General features: G+C 50.9%; 6 protein-coding genes across 6 annotated transcripts; 3 read left to right on the top strand and 3 right to left on the bottom strand.

The window, feature by feature from the left end:
- Nucleotides 1-226: 226 nt before the first annotated feature.
- Nucleotides 227-1531, top strand: LTHEOB_4180 (Cycloheximide resistance protein; the record flags this gene model as incomplete). Its single annotated transcript, XM_035513186.1, has 1 exon — nt 227-1531. One exon carries the CDS (start codon nt 227-229, stop codon nt 1529-1531), a length of 1305 nt encoding a protein of 434 aa, XP_035374884.1.
- A 1045-nt stretch (nt 1532-2576) lies between these two features.
- On the top strand, nt 2577-4342 carry LTHEOB_4181 (P450 monooxygenase; the record flags this gene model as incomplete). The annotated part of the gene is made up of 5 exons (XM_035513187.1): nt 2577-2789; nt 2856-2975; nt 3035-3203; nt 3258-3842; nt 3906-4342. The coding sequence occupies 5 exons, from the start codon at nt 2577-2579 to the stop codon at nt 4340-4342; spliced, it is 1524 nt and encodes a 507-aa protein (XP_035374885.1).
- A 6707-nt stretch (nt 4343-11049) lies between these two features.
- LTHEOB_4182 (Oxidoreductase) lies at nt 11050-12225 on the bottom strand (the record flags this gene model as incomplete). The annotated part of the gene is made up of 1 exon (XM_035513188.1): nt 11050-12225. The coding sequence occupies one exon, from the start codon at nt 12223-12225 to the stop codon at nt 11050-11052; it is 1176 nt and encodes a 391-aa protein (XP_035374886.1).
- A 972-nt stretch (nt 12226-13197) lies between these two features.
- LTHEOB_4183 (uncharacterized protein) lies at nt 13198-14097 on the bottom strand (the record flags this gene model as incomplete). Its single annotated transcript, XM_035513189.1, has 3 exons — nt 13198-13241; nt 13300-13941; nt 14001-14097. 3 exons carry the CDS (start codon nt 14095-14097, stop codon nt 13198-13200), a joined length of 783 nt encoding a protein of 260 aa, XP_035374887.1.
- Nucleotides 14098-16418: 2321 nt separating this feature from the next.
- On the bottom strand, nt 16419-17434 carry LTHEOB_4184 (uncharacterized protein; the record flags this gene model as incomplete). The annotated part of the gene is made up of 2 exons (XM_035513190.1): nt 16419-17225; nt 17297-17434. 2 exons carry the CDS (start codon nt 17432-17434, stop codon nt 16419-16421), a joined length of 945 nt encoding a protein of 314 aa, XP_035374888.1.
- Nucleotides 17435-17814: 380 nt separating this feature from the next.
- Nucleotides 17815-18723, top strand: LTHEOB_4185 (uncharacterized protein; the record flags this gene model as incomplete). Its single annotated transcript, XM_035513191.1, has 2 exons — nt 17815-18247; nt 18323-18723. 2 exons carry the CDS (start codon nt 17815-17817, stop codon nt 18721-18723), a joined length of 834 nt encoding a protein of 277 aa, XP_035374889.1.
- Nucleotides 18724-19123: the final 400 nt, after the last annotated feature.

The following is a 19123-nucleotide window of genomic DNA, read 5'->3' on the forward strand; positions in this document are numbered from 1 at the left end:
ATTCCATCAGATGAACACATAGAGTCTTGGGATTATGTGTATACGGAAAATAATTGAAGTGGGACTGGAAGCCGTCCCTGCCGGACATGAAAATAAAACAGCTGCGCCCTGCTGCACTTCAGCCTCTTAGTTTAACCTCTTCATACCAGGCTCCACCCTATGTTGCTAAACTTGGACTGAGCTTGATTCAATCCTACACTCTTCAGAACACCAACCTTGTTTTCTCATGGCCGATCGGCCACGCACGACGGACGACTGTCCAGGATCTAACGGGACGCAAACTCCAGGCTACGACGATGAGAAAACACATCAGGCACAAGCCACAACTCCGTGCGACAATCCTGCAAGCAGTATAACACGAGATCTCGAGCAAGGCAGTGTTCAAACGCCGAGCCACACCGACAACGCGAACATAGTAGGATGGGAAAGCGACGACGATCCTCTGAACCCACAGAACTGGCCCACGCGAAAGAAGTTCGTCAACTGCGCTCTTGTCAGCTTCTTGACCCTCCTGGCCCCCCTCGCATCTTCCGCATTCGCTCCCGGAACGCCGCAGCTCCTACACGACTTCAACAGCAAGAGCAGCGAGCTGAGCAGTTTTGTCCTGTCCGTCTATGTTCTGGGCTACGCGGTCGGCCCGATGATTGCGGCTCCCATGTCTGAAATGTACGGACGCTTTGTTGTCTACCTCGTCACAAACATCGGCTTTGTAGCCTTCCTCGCTGGCTGCGCTCTCGCCCCATCCATCAGCTCCTTCGTCGCCTTCCGCTTCTTCTCCGGCGCCCTTGGCTCCTGTGTCATTTCAAACGGTGGCGGCACCATAGCCGACATCGTCAGGCTGGAAAGCAGAGCTCGCGTCATGGCTGCTTTCAGCGTTGTGCCGATGCTTGGGCCCATTGTCGGGCCCATTATGGGAGGGTTTCTGGTCGCGGAGAAGGGGTGGCGGTGGGTGTTCTGGGGGCTGGTGATCGTCGCCGGGACGTTGACCATCAGCATGGCCCTGTTCATGAGTGAGTCGTACGCACCGGTTCTTCTCGAGCGGAAGGCCAGGATGTTGCGTCGAGAGACTGGAAACACATTGTTCAGCGCGAAACTCGACAAGGGCCTAACGCACGCCGACCTCTTCAAACGGTCGATTCTGAGGCCGTACTACATCCTTTTCTGCTCGCCTTTGGTCCTCATATTCGCCACATACATGCTCGTCGTCTACGGCTATCTCTATCTGCTTTTCGCTTCTGTAAGCGTCGTCTTCCAGGAAACCTACGGCTTTTCAACGAGTTCTTCTGGGTTGGTTTTTATTAGTTTCGGGCTGGGCTCTATCACAAGCTTGGTCTGGCACAGTTGGACGAGCGATGGTGATGCTGCAGAGCAGTTGAAAAAGGATGAGTTCGAACCAGAGTTTCGGCTAAAGCTGCTTCCCTATGCCTCATTCAGCATACCTATAGGTCTCTTCATTTACGGCTGGACTGCCCAATACCATGTCCATTGGATTGCTCCCCTCATAGGCTTATATTTTTTCGGCCTCGGTTAGTATAGCGATTTCCATCAAACAGGAGCCGAGGCGCTTAGCTAATGTATCCTCTAGGAAATGTCCTTAGCACCATCACAATAAGTGTATATCTGGTCGACACTTTCAATCTGTACGCCGCATCCGCTCTCGCAGCTCTCTCGATACCAAGATCTATCGCTGGTGCATTACTCCCCCTTTGCGCTTCCAAAATATATGACAGACTCGGGTTGGGATGGGGGAACAGTATGCTTGGATTTGTTTCCTGCGCGCTTATTCCTGTCCCTTTTTTAATTGTCAAATACGGCGCGTATATTCGAAGAAGATATGAACTTAAGAATCTATAGGTAGTATAGAGAGCACATGTATATATTAATTACTGCACCTCTCATTGCGAATAAGAACGCGTGACATAAGCCTTATAATTATCTGAATTACTTCGAATACCCGTGCAGTAACTTCCGCTGGCTGAGACTCTCTTCTACACGCGAAGCAAGGAAAAGGAGAAAAGATAATAGCCAATGCATCTAAGAAGGCTGCTTAAGTAATATAGAGCGACGTGACTTATGTCATAAAGCTTGACACTGGAGAAGGATGGAACGGGTTGGCCATAAGTTGGTCTGAGCTGAAGATGTGGTACAGCCATGGAAGCAGTCAATGGCCAAGACTAACGAGGCGGTGCTGATTAATAATTAGCCACTGATTCGTTAACACGCTTCACCGGCCGTAGGGCTGTGTTACTTCGCTTTCGCATCTTATTATAAGTCTCCTTGTTATCGAGCCAAGGCTGTTGCGCGTATTTAACCACCACCCAATCAAAGCATAGTCGACCCGCCGTAATGTTCGCGATCGCATTCGTATTCTTTACTCGTATATCTATCCTTATCTAAACACTAATGCGCCAAGAATCTTTTCCGTTTCGAATTTCGAATGCAGCAAAAGAGCGCAATGATGCACTTCCTGACTAAAAGAATAGTTATATATCACGGTGCTGCAATGCAGTAGACGTTAGATTCAAAAACCCTACGACTAAAACGAGACAGCTCTAAGGACTACTATTTTTTCCGCAATGGAGTCCATAGAGTACTACCAGAGGTCTGCGCCTCTATCCTTTTTCTTTGCTACGTTAGCTTTCTGTTTCCTGTACTGGCTGGCTCGCGAGGACCGTCCTTTCAACTCTTTTTATATTGCCAACAAGCGCGGGAGCGACTTATTCCTTCGCAAAGCTAAAGAGGAATGGGACTACAATGCCGCTACAATTACGAAGGAAGGGTTTATCAAAGTATGTCCCGAACATCGCTGGAGTTTTCAAGTCTTCGGCATCCGCTCCAAGTGCTAATTCTTACAGACCAATGGACGTGCCTTTCAGGTGGTAACCAGACACGGCCCGGTTATCATCCTTCCTCTGTCTTTGTGCGACGAAACTCGCAACGACCCTCGACTCTCTTTTTCCGGCTTTCTCGAACGTGTACGTTGAGTTTCATTGCTACGTTGAGATTATTAGCTGACGGCACAACTTAATTCCAGCAAGGTCTTACCAATTACCCCGGTCTCGATGTTTTGCACGCTGGAACCCAGGGCGACATCATCCAGGAGACAATTCGGAAAAATTTAACTCAGTCCCTGGGTAGCCTGACTGACGTTCTATCAAACCATACAACTGAAATCCTGGATACTCATCTTCCAGTGGGACGAGGTGAGTAGAGACTTGACTTCAAGCTGTCTCGTAGCCATGCTCATAAACAAGCAGACTGGCAGGACGTGCCTATCTCCTCAGTAGCCGTCCAAATCGCTGCCCGCCTATCTGCCCGAGTCTTTCTTGGAGAGCGTCTCTGCCGCGACGAGGACTGGATCGACATCTCAACTAAATTCACCGCTGTGACATTCAAGGCGCAGGAATCTCTCCGTGTCTGGCCTTCCTTCATGCGGCCGTTCGTTCACCGCTTCGTGCCCCTTCTACGCTACCAGCGTTCTCTTATCAAACGCGCTCGCGTTATCATCGAGCCCGAACTGGAAGCGCGCCGGAAGGCCCGTAAAGACGTAGTCAAGCCGCAAGACTCTCTCTCTTGGCTGGACGACACCAGAGGAGACCGCGAGTTCGATGTGGCTCGGGGCCAGCTTTTCCTGTCTTTGGCTGCCATTCACACGACATCTACCGTGCTCACTAGTATCATGTATGATCTCGTCGCCCATCCAGAGTACATTGACGACCTGAGAGAGGAGATTACACGGGTGTTGAAGGAAGATGGAGGATGGAAGAAGACGAGCCTTTACAAGATGATGCTCATGGACAGTTGCATGAAAGAGAGCCAGCGCTTGCACGTCCTCGGCCCAAGTAAGCAGCCTCTCTCCGTTCCTGATGCTCCAGGGCTTTCTTCCAGCGCTGACACGCCCACAGCGAGCATGAACAGGCGCGTCGAAGCTCCGATGACCCTCTCCGACGGCACTCACCTACCCAAAGGCGTTTTCGTTGCTTTCTCGTCATACAACATGCGCGACGGCGACGTTTTCAAGAACCCCCACGAGTTCAACGGCCGCCGCTTCCTCGACCTGCGTGCACAACCTGGACAGGCGAACCGCTGGCAATTCGTCACCACGACGCCTGAGTACCTCAGCTTCGGACACGGCAAGCACGCGTGCCCGGGGAGGTTTTTCGCGAGCAACGAAATCAAGATTGCTTTGGCGCACCTGTTGATGAAGTACGATTGGAAGGTTTCGGGGGCGCCGCCGAAAAGCTTGCTGGAAACCCGCTTCTTGCCGGACCCGAAGGCTGTTGTTGCTTGCAGGACGAGGGAGCTTGAGCCGGAAATTGCTGCCCTTATGGGGAGGGCGTAGTGTATGGCAGCGAAGATGAGCCTGCTGGCGGAGAGGAGCCTCGTGCAACGATTGCGGGATGTGGTTGTGCAAGCGAGCGGTGCTAATGTAGCAGGGAGTGAATCGCTACGGAGAATAGAGGGAGCGGGCGGCTGCAGCTTTGGAAGGGTGCACATTCAGCTTGGGATGGTGGGGAGAGGGAGACAACAGGGAATGTTCAATCGAAATTGGTGAGGCCGCGAAGGATCAGGAGATCGATTTGATGGCAAAGCTGATGATAGCGTGTGAGCTGTTTTTTCTATTAAGTACCCATGATACTTGATAGTTCGCGCGGCAGAATGAACGCAATAATTTGACGTTGGAGCTATTCTCCAATTCACAGGAAGTTGAATCAATTCTTGTCAAGCAGTGATTAAATTGCCAAGGGGAGATAGTATACAACATTTTCGCCGTCTCAAGAACTGTGCTAAGTACACAGAATTCGACTCATTTTTCAGCACCCTGATCTCTTACCCATTGCTGGATCCAATGCGGCCAGCCACGCAATCCACTAAGAGCAGAAAAGCTCCGAGGCAGAATGATCTGGCCACCGCGGCAGGAAAAGATACCGTTTAATATCTCACCACCCACTGACTCAGCGGATAGGAGTATTGGCTTCATTTTCTCGATGTCTCCTGTGAACTCAGAAAGGAGCGGTGTTGTCGTCAAGCTTGGATGACAGATGGTCGTATGGACGTTTGGTGCGTTATAGTTGTGGAGAAGTTCCAGGGTGAGGCCTTCAGAAAAAGGTGAGCAATGATTTCCAGTAAAGGAGTAGCGGTAATCACCTTCGTGGAATGCAAGTGCACCAGCTTTAGTGGAGGTATAGTCTACACGGTTAGGAGCAGCGACGAAACTGGCCAAGCTGGCAACCGTTACGATGTGACCTTTGTTCTCCTGCACCATGTGCGGAAGGAAAGCCGCGCATGTAAACCAAAAGGAAAGAAGGTTTACGCCGAATATCTTGTGGAGGTGCTCTGGCGTCGTGTCAAGAATTGTTGACCCGGATCCAATACCAGCGTTGTTGACCAGAATGGATGGATTCCCCACCAAGCTCTTGACCTCCTCTGCTGCCTTTAAGACAGCCTCAGAACTAGATATATCGCAATTGAAGTAGAAGATATTGTCTGCTCCACTGGTCAGCAATCATTGTATACTTTCATCCCGTTCATCTGAAGCCTCACTATTTTCCAATCTTTCAGGCAGTGGCTGGACGTCAAGGATAACGACGCGCACTCCTCGAGCCGTCAAACCCTTCACAACAACCTCGCCAATACCGCTGCATCCACCCGTCACCACCGCAATCTCCTTGGACCAGTCCCAGCGAGCCTTGTCGTCTCTAACACGCCATCCATTGGTAGCCACCCTGTTGAGCCAGTTATTCGCCTTGCGGAGGACCCCAAGTCCGAAAAGAAGCTTTACAGCGCTAATGGCGCGAGGGGCAAAGACAAAGGGCCCGAGACGACCCAGAAGACGAAATACCGGAAACTGAATGGAGCTTGGCGCTCCGCACAAGACCCAGAGCAGCGGCCCGGTAAAATACGGGCTCGTGATAGAGATGCGCATCATCTCAGCGGTGAACGCTGCTCTGAAGAATGTCCAGAACTGAGATGTCGTGGTAGTTGGCGGATTACTCGCTATAAATGGGTGGCATGGTGCACTCCACTAATGCAAGAATATCTGGAAACCTTTTGGGCAAACCTTGCGAGGATGGCCGATCGGATGACTCCAGCATCCGAGCCGAAGCTCTTGGCGACTGCCTTTCTACTCTGCCTTTCCGCTGCGGTCGCGTCGTTTCGAATGGTGCAAAACGTGGAGACCCCACTGTCTGTGCACTCAATCCCATCGGACTGACATGCGTGATTAATAATAAATCATGCAGCCAATTGTACGCGCTGAAGCTAATAGTGGATGGTTCTTCAATTTAGTTTGGGGTTATTACCAAACAGCACCTCTTTAGTCGAAAAGGGACCAAATAGCACCTCTCGGTTCTAAATAGCACCTCTTTACTACAATCTATAACATTTAAATCGCTGTAAAACGTTAACGTAGTAAGAAAAATAAGTACTTTTTAAATATATAATAATAATTAAATTTATATTTACTAATTCTAATAAAAAAAAGTAATTTTTTACTACGAGAACGTTAGTTTATTTAGCTAAAATCTCTTTTAAAAGCGATCTTTTTAATAGCGTCAGAAAACGTTAATAAAGACTAAAATCTAATCTTTTTTATATTTTTATAATAGTAGAGAGGCTAAAAATATTAATTATAATAAAAATATCTGGTGTCTATATAAGAACGTTAACGATTTAACGATAAATTTTAAAGAGGTACTATTTAGGCGCGAAAGGTGCTATTTATTCCGGTCGGCGCGAAAAAGGTGCTGTTTAGTAATTACCCTATTTAGTTTTGTGCTGAGGCTGAGGCTAAGTGTGTAAATATTAATCACGTAAATTGGAACTGTTGAAATGCAGAAATGCAAAACCACACTCAAATGTAGTTAAGCAAGAGGCCTTATGTTTCTAATAGAGGTAAAGCAAAATATGTTCTCGAACTAAGATCCATTTCAACAAAGTTTGGAGTAGCCGCAAGAGCCATAAAAAATAGAGAGTAAATTAAACAGGTCCTCTTGGTGGAGCACGGTTTATATACCCCGCCTTATTCTCGTCTTCCTGATGGACTATCTATTTCCGCGTATCTCCACGCATTATGTAACCACTACACTCTTCAGTTCCGCTAATGCATCTTTAGCAGATTTTTTATGTGGGAACTCAGTAGTTCGACCCTCGAACGGCTTCCTGCCATATCGACTTACAGGAAAGCCAGGATTGCAAGTGCTGCAGTCACTGCCACCGAAACCATCATCATCTTCATCCCCTGAGCTCCATTCTCCTCGCTATCATCATTCACCATCGTTGTCTCAGCGCTAGTACTGGTGGCCGCCGCGCCAGTCGTGGACGATAATCCAGTCTGCGCCTCTGTCGTCGTCGATACTGCCCCGGCCCTTCCCAGCGTTTCAGATGCCACAAGCAGGTAGCCTGACCCCGCCGACAGAGTTACGCTGCCAACCACGGTTTCCTCCCCAGGAGCCAATGCCCTATCGTCCACCAAGAATTCCGTCAAATCCTGCTCCCAACATCTCGGCGTACCATTGGATGGCGTTATGCAGCTGGAAGCGCTCTGAGTCGCCACGGGCACACCCTGGACAGTCGTGAATGGTGTCGGTAGAGGTATTTCGACAGCTTGCGTGTTGGTGGCGTTCCATTCCTCATAGGGGAGGTACTGGCTCGAGACTGATGCTGAAAAGAGGTCGCTGCAGTAGGCGCGGTTGCAGATTTGCCATCCGTCTGGAGCAGCGCAGCACGTCCCTGCTGCAGTAGGCATTGATGTATGGGACGCCCCCCAGCTGGTTGTTACGGCTGAAGACATTGATAGATTGGTAGTGTTAAAAAAGAAGTGGATGGACAGGTTGCGCTGAGGAAAGATCGCGGTGGACTCAGAGCGGACTCATACTTCTTTATTTCATGCACCGGCTATTAGGGACCTGAATCCTTCAGGAGCCATGCCTCGCGAAGGAGCGGCAGATATATGCTGTTGTCGTACGACGCGATATTGAATTTAGGCTCCTCCAATCAGTGATGCTTGGATTGTGGGGCCTTGCCTTGGCGCAGCGGATATACGGATGGTGTTGCACCCCAGTCTCAAATCAATCACGTGGCTTTCTCACCTGCACCGGTGTCAGGCTCGTGGAATACTTCATAGCTCTAACGAATGTGTACATAGTGCATCACAAAGTCAGAACCCGGTTTAAAGCGACGTTCCACTTATAGCACAAGCCGTATTCAGGAAAAATACGAAACGGTTTGCGAAAACTGTTGTTGTCAAGACCTAAAAAGAAAAAAGGAATATAAAAAGATAGGCAAAAAAAAACTAAATGAGTCTAATCTTACGGTATGGCGCTCTCTCGAGGAAATCGGGGAGTAGACTACGATTGAAATAACCGTCTTTACCAAGCCCACATACTTTTTGGAATGCACCAATGCGTTGGTATTCATCCGGGCATGAAGTTGGAAATAATAACAACCCCGAAAGTGTTTCGATTGGCGGCTTCGAATCTGAATAGACTTTCTTCGTCAAAATGAACATGATCGCGACATTGTTTTCCGATTCTTCCGTCCAGTCTACAACGTCGTCTTTTAATGGGTCAAAATCCAGATACCATTGTCCAAGGGAAGAACCCGATGATTTAGCGTAAAAGGAATCTTCCTGATAATTGTCCAGTAACAAAATGTGAGAAGCTGCAAAAAGCTTACCTTCCATGACGAGGTGAGCGCGAGTAATTCTGCCGAAAGAGTTGATCTTGTCAGCCTCTGACCACGCCTCCAACACCTTGCATTGAACAGAGTCCTGTTTATTTCCTCCGAACCATTTAGAAAAGCGGCCTTCACACGCCCAACTCCATGATGGTGAAATAAAATGTGGTCCACATGTGCGTCGCTTGACCAGGTCAGAAAGGTTGGGCCGGTCCTCTTGATCATCCGCTCTGTGCCAGAGAAGTCCATGGGGTAGATCGTTTTTCCAGAGTCCTGCAATGTATTTGTCCCCGGTTAGTTCCGCGAATGATGCTGCCAAAGATGAGATGGCAGGGAGCCGATCTGTTTCGTACGTCAGGGACCTCCGGGAGTAGGATGACATTAAGTTGTACCAGGTAGAGAACAAGTCGACATGGTCGTTCCTTAAACGTGATGGAAGGCTTTTAGATACCGCTTCGCCCAGTATACTATTCTCCGAGCATGATGTCATGTTGCAGTCGAGGTAGATCAGCCTCTCGCAGCACAGAAGTCTCCGCGTGGAGAAGAGCTCTTCCTGGAAGGTCCACCCTCGGGATGACCATGAGCTTCCCATTACGTCGTCGGAACGCCTGATCGCTTTGCAACTTAGTTTGAAGAGATCTGAATTGTCTCGATCTGTGGATACCGCGGCAAGACGAAGGAAATAGTCGCTATTTGGTTCTTTGATCTGCGAGTTCGATGGTATCCTAACTCCTTGCTCTCTGCTGCCTCGGAAGAGACCATCATTGCAGGATGTCACCATTGCGCATATAGTCAGATATGCATTCCGGTACACTTCGGCCATAGATGATGATTCTCTCTTCCAGTCGTCATCGTCGTCTTGTATAATACAGAGAGAGTCGATCCAAAGATATGAGATTCCCAAGGACCGGGTAAGAAGTACGGCGTCACGGTATGTCCGGGGCATGGTCTCCAGTGGGATACATTCCATTCGGTCGGAAAGTGAACGATGCTCAGTCTTCATCAGAGTTATGCATTTTCCCCAACAGTGACTGAGCGCTATATACGGCGCTTGCTCGCAATCTGTCAGCGTTGGATGTTCTGAACAGACAATGACTCGAGGCGATTCGTTAAGCGGCTCTCCACCAACAGCCAAGAGTCGCGTCGGAAGTTTTTTTGTGATTCTGTCATACTGGCAATCTTCATGGCCAGCATGACATTGGTGTAGCCATGACTTGAATCTGGCCACATTGTCCTTGGATAGAGGATGAGGCTCTAAAGGCCTTCTCGTAATGTTCAACCGGGTTCCGCTATTTCCTACGTAAAATATCTGTTAGTAAAAGTGACAATTTACTCTTGTATTAATGTTGCCTACCTTCCATAGACTCGACTTCGAAATGGATGAAATATTGGACATCTTCCTCCAAATGGGGTAATTTTGAAAATTTTACTGGTACTTCGAGGTAAGAAAGGCCGGCATCGCGCAAAGCTCTGTAGGTCGGAGACAATGTGGCCTTGGAATACACCCCTATGAGTGAGTTTCCAAGCCACTGATGACGTCGGTCATGGGATACAAGTTTAAAGATGATGGACTTCAACAGTGCACAGAACTTGCATCCGTGTCGTGTAGACCGTGACAGAACTGGAAGGCCCGGCAAACTATCCTCCAGAGAATAAGGTATCCTGAGAGAATGATTAAATCCTGGTGTGCCAAGGGGCTGGCCATGAATCTTTAGACCTTGGCAGCGAGTGCAAAGTCCGTCGGGGAAGGAACCTGGGAGTTCACACGAAGACTTCGTCTCTGAGCTAAGACACAAAGAACTTGAGGTTGGGGAAATATTTGCAGAGCATGTTCCATCGGCTTCCATGATGTACGTGCGGTGCGGGGTTACTGATGGTGGACTTCTCGTTCTCGGCGGCGTGCCTCGTACAATCTTAGCCTTGTAACAGATGACAGAGGTCGCAAAGCGGAGGATACACGCGAAGAGGTGCAACGCGGGAGTGAGAATCAAGTGTTTGGGTGTGGTCAGGGTGCGAATAATAGTGCTCACCGGCTGAAGAGGTGACACTGACGTGGACCCCGCTTTGTGTAACCATCAGCAAGTATATGTAAGCCGACCCTGTCACGTGCTAAACTCCCCCGGCTTTGAATTTGCCGGGAGACGGCTGGGAGACGGTTGCGTGAGCCCAAATCTCGATGACGTAGTCAAGGCCGTTGAGCTCGTCCAGCCTAGTAGAGTGTATGCTGGTGAAAGACTCGGCGAAGAGACTGTGAGGCGGCACAGCCCTGGGTGATTTCATTTGTATGCACGCACGTGGGCCGGGAAAGCCATGTGAAATCTACTCGACCTTACAATCTACTATTCAATTGCAACCCTAACCTATCTTATTACCTTAGCGGCTAGAACCAGATAAAAGCTCCTCTATCTCCCTCATCCTAAGTAGTGCATCGCCCAGATTCGGCCATTCCTTACCCTTTGAGATCTCCTTTTCTCCTTGCTGAACCCAGGCGGCATACCTATCATACAGGGTGGCTGTACTTCTTCCGGTCGCAGATAGATCAGACTGCCAATCCTCCCACTCCCAGGTCACATCCTCGGTCTCATCAGTAGCCAGATGGTGAATCTTGATCGTGACAGGCCCGTGATACGCATGAGCTCCCAGGAAGGGGCTGGCCTGACTGACTAGCTGAATCGCTCCCCTTTCCCCATTGATCGTCCAGACCAGCGCTGGGGTTCCCTTGAACTGCTTGCCGCTCTGCCAGCTCACGACCACACTCGCGCCCTCGGCGACATACTCTTTCCCCTTAACCGTTCCGTGCACCGCAACAAGATCTGGGACGTCGGACGTTGTTCTCTTTGGCGTAGGGTCGGCGCCGAGCAGCTTGATGTCAGGCCGCTGAATTTGCGTGCGGGCCTGGGAACTCTCCCACTCGCCTAGCACGGCATGCACGGTGTCGATGAAGTGGCCGTATCCGATGCTGATGCCATTAGCGCCCTTGGCTTTGTCGACAAAGAACGCCGCCGGCTCAGGGATCGTGCCAGCCGAGACAGACAACAAATCTGCACTAGCCTCGACGCGGCTGCTCAGCACCTTGCCAATGCTGCCCTGCTCCAGGAGCGACTTCAACTTCTCGGCAGGAGCAGACGCGCGGCCTTGCAGCCCGATGATGCTGCGCTCCCAGATGTCCGGAGATGGAACGAGGCTCTGCAGCTTCAAGGCCTCACTGACAGTCGTTGTGAAAGGCCATTCGACAAACACTCGCTTGCCTGCTTGAAGGCTTGGCGCGATGGTGTCGAAGTGATGGCCGACAAAGGTCGAGCAGACCACAAGGTCGACGTCGGGGTCCGAGGCCAGGGCCTGTGGGTCGCCGTATGGTTTGACGTCCTGCGGAAGACCAAAATGTTTTCGTGCCGCTGTGGCGGCCGCCACCGAAGTGTTGAGGAGTGCGGTGATTTGGTAGTTTTTCTTGCCGTTGGGGCTGAGAAAGTATGGAAGATGGACGCTCGCGCCCCATTTGCTCAACGACTTAGCAGAGAGCCCTACAAGGGCAACACGGATGGGTGCCATGACTAGAGATGATGCGAATGCCGGATATGTGCAAATAGTTGGGGGAGTGCTGTGCTGAAGATCGATCTGAGGCGTGAGGTGAGAGAAAAGAGTAGATTCCTTAACTATGCTAACATGCAGGATAGTGGTTGAGTATATATAGACAGTGGTGTAGCTTGAATCACGTGATATGACTTAAACATACTGTTCTTAAATCCCCCTCCTTTGAACAATATTCCTCAGTAAGGCGTGCTCCTCGGCCTTTCTTGTATCCCGAGATGCGAAGGGTAGGTAAGCGCACGCAAGTCGTGGCTCTAATATCCGATTGGCCTAGTTCTAATTGTGGGGAGCTCCACGGACGAACTCGGACGAATGTGCGGGGCGCCCATAGAACCGAACCGTAAGCATGACGACCATTGTATGACACAAACTCCGCTTGCACGAATAGTAGAAAACAGAAGATGGGTACAAGGCACAGCCGGAACGAATGGAGGCGGAATGTTGCACGTTCATCGTAACAAAGAGAATCCGAGAAACAAGCGCCTAGCGCCCACGTCATATGTGATCCACCTGGATCAATGGCAAGGTCTTTGATCCGGAATTCAGTCGTGATTCCAGATCGTTGTAGCTTTCCGGCGGCACATAGCCACGCTTCGTAGAAATCATCTTGTCCCCCGTAGCCAACTCAAAGTAGCAATCGAGATATTATTGGTAACAAGGTCATTGCTCATGCGCTACGCATTGCTCTACCATAATCGTGCTTGTTGTTCACCGCTTCCTCCTACTTTCGAGGCGGAATCCGATGGCTTTTCAGCCTGCTAAGCAACTTCGAAGCATAGTTTAAGAGATCAGTTGTTACATGCCAAAAAGGCCCGATTATAATATTATGATTAATCTTCGCACCTTTTCAGTCGCTATAGTACTATGAACTACTTTGTAAATTCTTTTAAGAGATACTACTATCGACTGCTATCATGCCTTTTCCTTGGATCGCTATAGGCCCAGAGAAGAAAGGTTTACAGGGAGATCAACGAGCACTATATGATATCAGTAACAGTTCATCTTTTTTTTGCACGCAAGACTCTGTCCACTCACAATTCAACTTGCATGTAGACCCACACGTCGGGAAGGGCTCTCCATCATTGTTGTGGTTATGCGGGAGGTGGTACAGGTCGTCCGCAAGCTGGGCCAGGTCCGCGTTACCCAGATTCCGGAGCCCCTCACGGAGCAGCTCATACGTGTCCTCAGCAACACCGCTGTTGGAACGAGAAAGAAGACTGATGCTGGGCGGAAGAGGTCCGGCTTGAGTCTCGTAGAGCAGCGCGTACGGCACGCCTTTGCTGTCGTAGCCCCAAGCGATGAACTCCCAGACGTTGTTGATCACAGCGCCCGCACCGGGTAGAGTGGACTCGTACGAGTCAGGGGCAAGAGGCCACGTAGTACCGTAGAGCTTGACGGGGACGCCGAGCAGCTCGAAGTAGAAGAACTCTTGTCCTTCCACCGAGGGGGCGGATTGGTTGTCCAGGCTGAGCGGAGTCATCTCCCATTGGATATTGGTCCAGTCGGCTAAGATTGCGCTCGAAGTTGCAACAAAGTACCAGACGCCGTAGTTCCAGTAGTCGGGAACTTTATCCCAGCTGTCTGGTGAGAACGGCGGATCGGAGAAGGAGGGGGGCAGGCGGAAACGGGGATCGTTAGGTGGGCTGGCATGAGCATTGAGGTAGCTCAGGGAGAACTCTGGTTGAATCTTGTCAGCGCTTGAGAGGAACACGGACACCGATTTTTTTAAGACTTACGGGGTTGCTCGCCAGTCTGCACATTGGCAGCGCTCGCCCGCAGCATGAACGCAGAGGCCGCAACCACTGCGAATGACCGAATGTAGTTCCACGCCATACTGAGACACCTTTGAAAGAGAGTAAATAATATCAGCGAGCTAATGCAGTGCGTAGTGGTTTGGGCCTGTGGAAGCCAAAATCGATGCAAGACTTCCTACCTTTATATTGTGGAAAACCGATGATAAAGGTTTGTTTTGCCCTAACATATCAGCTGGTAGAGCTTGCTACTACTGGAATAGGCGCGATCAACAGCGGTTTGTAGTGGATACCATTGCTTACAAGGTTCTTACTAGGGTATGTTTCCCTATACAGCAACATTTCGACGAAACCGTTCGGCTGGATCCACCGGCTGCATATCGCAATAAAGGCTAAATACCAAAGACTGATATCGGACACTCGTGTCTTATTGTGGGCTGATTCGTGTAACCTTAACGGCGGGCGCGTTGTGGTGTATAAAATCTGGAGTGGGTCTCTTGCGGCGAATTTGTACTAAAGCGGCGAGAGCATTTCCCATATCTGCGGCTATGTCCGCGATGCAAGTCAGACCCAACGAAGATCATTACATATTTGAAAATCACGTGCAATCTTAATTTCTAGAGTTCCTGAGCGCTGAATCATGGGATTAGGGGCGCCCGGCCTTGAATGCGCCCAGGTCGTCGTTCCAGTGCAGCGATACACCTGTCGCCCCAGGAACGTGCGCCGCCGGATTTTTCCGCGCAGAAACGAATACGTGTATATCAGCGCCTACATGCTCTCTGGTGTCAAGCTTCCCTCGTTCTCGTGCAGCACGGCTTCGACTTTCTGATGGCGTGGTGCTCTGTCAGGCCTGTTTTGCTGGAACCGGTAGAGACCGTCGCATCTGATGCCATTTCCATCCAAGCTTGCGAAGGACAAGGCTCTCTTTGTCTCTTGAACTCCCTTAGCCCGACGCCAAAAAGCGCTGCTCGAGGATACGCGAAGTTGTTGACTGAGGCATGGTACACGTCTTATGTTTGCGGCCAGGGCTCACCGACACGGCATACCTCGCGATTTCGATCGTAAGACTTTTGGGGTGTCATCATGGCATATTCTGGAGTCGGCCGGCGGCAGAAAGCGGCACGGCCCGCACCGCTACGCATGCAAGACCGGTATGCACCGGATCTCTATAACGTCATTATTTAATCGGCCCTCCCGCACCTGAACTTCCTGGAGGTCATCTACCAGTGGCGCAAACCACACGCCCTGCAGACTTATTAGCACATTCTAGAGCGAACAACAATTCTCGTATGTAGTAGGTATGTACTTACGGTCTTGACAAAAATGTCCATCTTCGCTACGTGGGGTTGCATCGATGGCACGAGTTGCAGACTGGACGCTCCAGGCCTGACGACGGCAATCCTCTGCCCCTTCCACTGCTCTTCACCGTGGTACTCGCCCGACCAGCGCGCCGTATGGGTCATCCGACCTTCGAAGCTCTCCAAGCCGTCGAATTTCGGCCATGTCCAGTTGTTTAGGATGCCCGTGCAATGTAGAAAGACGTCGCAAGTAGAGGAGAGACTGGTGTACGTGTCGGGTATACATATGTGGGAATTCGCGCGTTGCTACTTATGCGGTGGTGCCCCGTCTACATTTAGGAGAAGTAAAACCTCTTCGGCTGTAGCTAAGGTCTACCTAGCGGAATTATTTCCTTCATGGTAGTCATCTTTGCAGTATATTGAGTGACAAGATCAACGTTTGAGCCCCACACTATCGCTTGGCCGATGTTTATAGCCGAGGTGGAGAACGCCTCGAAACCGGGTATATATAGGCTTCTACCAGCGAATGATCTGCGGAATTATGCATGTCGGAGGTGGGACAGGTCTCGGAATCGGGTATTGGGGATCCGTCGCGTTGGCTTCTTGTAGTAGAAGCTAAGATCGACGTTTAAGCTCCGTAGTATCTTTAAATCGTGATTTACAGCGGAGGTGGGGCACGTCTCGGGACCGGGTTTCAACGATCCGATCGCCTAAGCACCTAATAGCCGTTAAGACTCAAGAGGCAAAGTCTTAGATGTAACCTTAATAGAGACTTCATGCAAGAGTTGCGAAACCCCTTTTTGTAACCCCTTCTCAACTAGATTTTTACATGCGCTTGCTACTCGGTCATAGTTGTAGGTTTAACTACTGTTAAGTTCATTCGGCCTTTATAGAAGTTGTAAAACGCTTTACAGAGATTTCGTGCGCGAGGTAGGGTCTAGCGGGTGCTAGATACAGTAAAGCGCTAGAAAACGTTGCTATACGACATCTTTACCAGCGGTAATCTTAACTATTAACACAGTCAAAAAGCGACGCACAACTGTCTGACGGAACAGACTTGGATATATTCCATTATGACAGAAATAAATAGTTGAAAAGACAAAACTCAGGAGTCTCCCCCGTAAAAGACGCGCCGAAGGAAACCAAGCTGGGCAGCGACATTCTCTTCAAACTTCTCGCCGTAATAAAGATCAAAGTGCGTGCAATCGGCAAGCACCGCAATCGTCTTCGGCTCATACGCAGCAGCATACGCCTTAAGTTGCAAAACCGTCGGCACCATCGTATCGCTATCGGCCAGGACCATCAGCAACGGCGTCGGAGCCACGCGATGTATAAACGCCTGCGGCTCGAACATAAACAAGTTCTGCACGCTCTGCATCGTCATCTTCGTCTCCCAGCCAACGCCGTCGGCCCGCATCGTCTCCAAGAACTCAGCAACTCCCGGCCCGTGCAATATCGCTCTCGAATCGCCCCGTCGTTCCTCCTCCGGCGACGCAGCAATAGCAGGCACCATGGCGCCCACTGCCCCATCCTTATTCGCCTGCCGATCCGCATACACCGCCGGCAGCAGCGGCGCCATCGCTGCCGCTGTGCCCTCGCCCGACATGAACGGCACCTGCACGATAACCGCCCTGACGCGCCTGTCCATCGCCGCGGCCACGATGGCAGTGCCGCCGGAGAGGCTGGAGCCCCAGAAGACGATGCGGCGCGCGTCGACGCCGGGGAGCTGCGTGGAGGCGGCGTAGTCGAAGGCGTCCGAGTAGTCGTGCGCCTGCTTCCAGGGGTCGGCCTCGTTGCGCGGGTACCCGCCGCTGCTGCCCCAGTTGCGGTTGTCGTAGATGAGGACGGCGTAGCCGTGGGCGGAGAAGCGGGATGCGAAGGCGGGGAGGAATTGTTCTTTGAGGCTGGATAGCTGGGCGGCTGGTGTTAGCGCTCCGACATGGTTTTTGGGTTGATAAGATTGGAGGCAGGAAGGTGGCTCACGCTGTGGCTCATGATGATGCAGGGAGACTTTTGCTCCGGGTTCTCTGCCGCTGCTGCGGCGGGGTAGAACCATCCTTTGAGCAAGGTTCCGTCGAGTGTGCGGAACTCGATATCGCGACGAGACTGTGCCATGTTCATTGCAAGCGAATGGAGACTGGGTGTTTGAATGCCGTATCAAAGACCTCTCTTATCACACGAGCGGGTAGGTGCTGTCCGAACCTGTTCACTAATTCAACACGCCGGCCGAAGAGCCGAGTTGATTAATTATCAAAGGCAACCCCGTATTTGCCCCGAAAACCCCAACTCCTCCGATCTGCGTCCCAAATACATCATTCCGTAGTAGTACTCGACAGAGACCCCACAAAAAAATCTACAGGGTATTCCGCACCTTACCGCAGGGGGGAATGATATCGCGAAATGACGTCCGCGGCTCTCCTTTCCACGAAACCTTTATATTCCGCAGCGTCGTGACCTAATTACTCTTTCCGCACACATGTCTATCCAAAATTCTCGCCACCATGTCCAAGAACCCTCGCTTATCCAAGCCATTTCTCCCACGGGAGGGCCTCACGCTGGAGGCAATGTTCTACCCCGTTCAATCACTGTTCTTGCAACCTCTCCTCACCGGACCGTTGACATATCTTCTCCTGGCCAGGCCAGAATTTGTCAGAAGGGCAATTCCGTGGGGCGAGCGTTTCGTCTCGAAAAAGAGCACCACGGTGGGTTTCTGCATTCTGTTCGGCGTCGGCATCCTGAGCCGGCTCAGTTCGTGGCTCTCGCGATGGAGCATGAATAACTTCGTCCGTGACAAGACCTGGGATTGGACAAAGGAGATTGTCGTCGTGACGGGGGGATCGAGCGGGATAGGATTGGAGATGGTGAACCGGTTCGCGCAGCTGCGCATCAAGACGATTATCCTGGACGTCGTACCACCCAGCGCTGGAGTCTTAGGTGAGCACCGTTGCCATGACCTACTCTATCACTAGCCCGGCCACGAGCGAACCCTGAAGCTAATTGGGTGTGCAGAGACGGCTGGAGTGTTCTTCTATAAAGTCGATCTCTCCTCGCCTTCCGCCATTGCCCTAGCTGCAGCCGAGGTAAAGCTGGAGCATGGACACCCGTCCGTGCTCATCAACAATGCCGGCATAGGCGTCGCGAAGAATATCCTCGACGAAAACGAAACCGAGCGGAGGCGTCTCTTCGACGTCAACGTACTGGCTCACTTCACCCTGGCGCGTGAGTTCCTACCCGCCATGATTGAGAACGATCACGGCCACTTGGTCACCATCGCAAGCATGGCGAGCTTCTACACCCAGGCGCAGAACGTGTCGTACGCGTGCTCCAAGGCCGCGGCCATGGCTTTCCATGAAGGGATCGGACAGGAGTTGAGGGTCCGTTATAATGCACCGAGAGTTCGAACAACGTGAGTATCCCGCCCGTTTGTCTATTCAAAGTGTAAGCCCTAACGTGACTAGGATCGTTCATCCGTTCTGGATTCGCACGCCGATGATTCAGAGCATCACGGAGAGCCACAAATGTTCAGAGTTCCTCCTGGAACCAGGCACAATAGCAGACGCAGTTGTCGACCAGGTCCTTTCCGGAATTGGTGGAAGCTTAATTCTACCAGCTCGAATGATTCCAGTAACATTACTACGCGGCCTGCCGCTTTGGGTTTTACGCCTCATTCAGGCAGGGGACGGTGATATTATGGCGCTTACGAATAAATAGGCATGTAAAGTATTCGTTTAGTAATGTCTCTTATATAGATATTACGTACCGGCTATAGCTCGGTTTCCAACACGGCTACACATATTGCTCCAGAACGAA

This window comes from Lasiodiplodia theobromae (assembly GCF_012971845.1).
Source record: "Lasiodiplodia theobromae strain AM2As chromosome Unknown scaffold_11, whole genome shotgun sequence".
Classification (NCBI taxonomy): domain Eukaryota; kingdom Fungi; phylum Ascomycota; class Dothideomycetes; order Botryosphaeriales; family Botryosphaeriaceae; genus Lasiodiplodia; species Lasiodiplodia theobromae.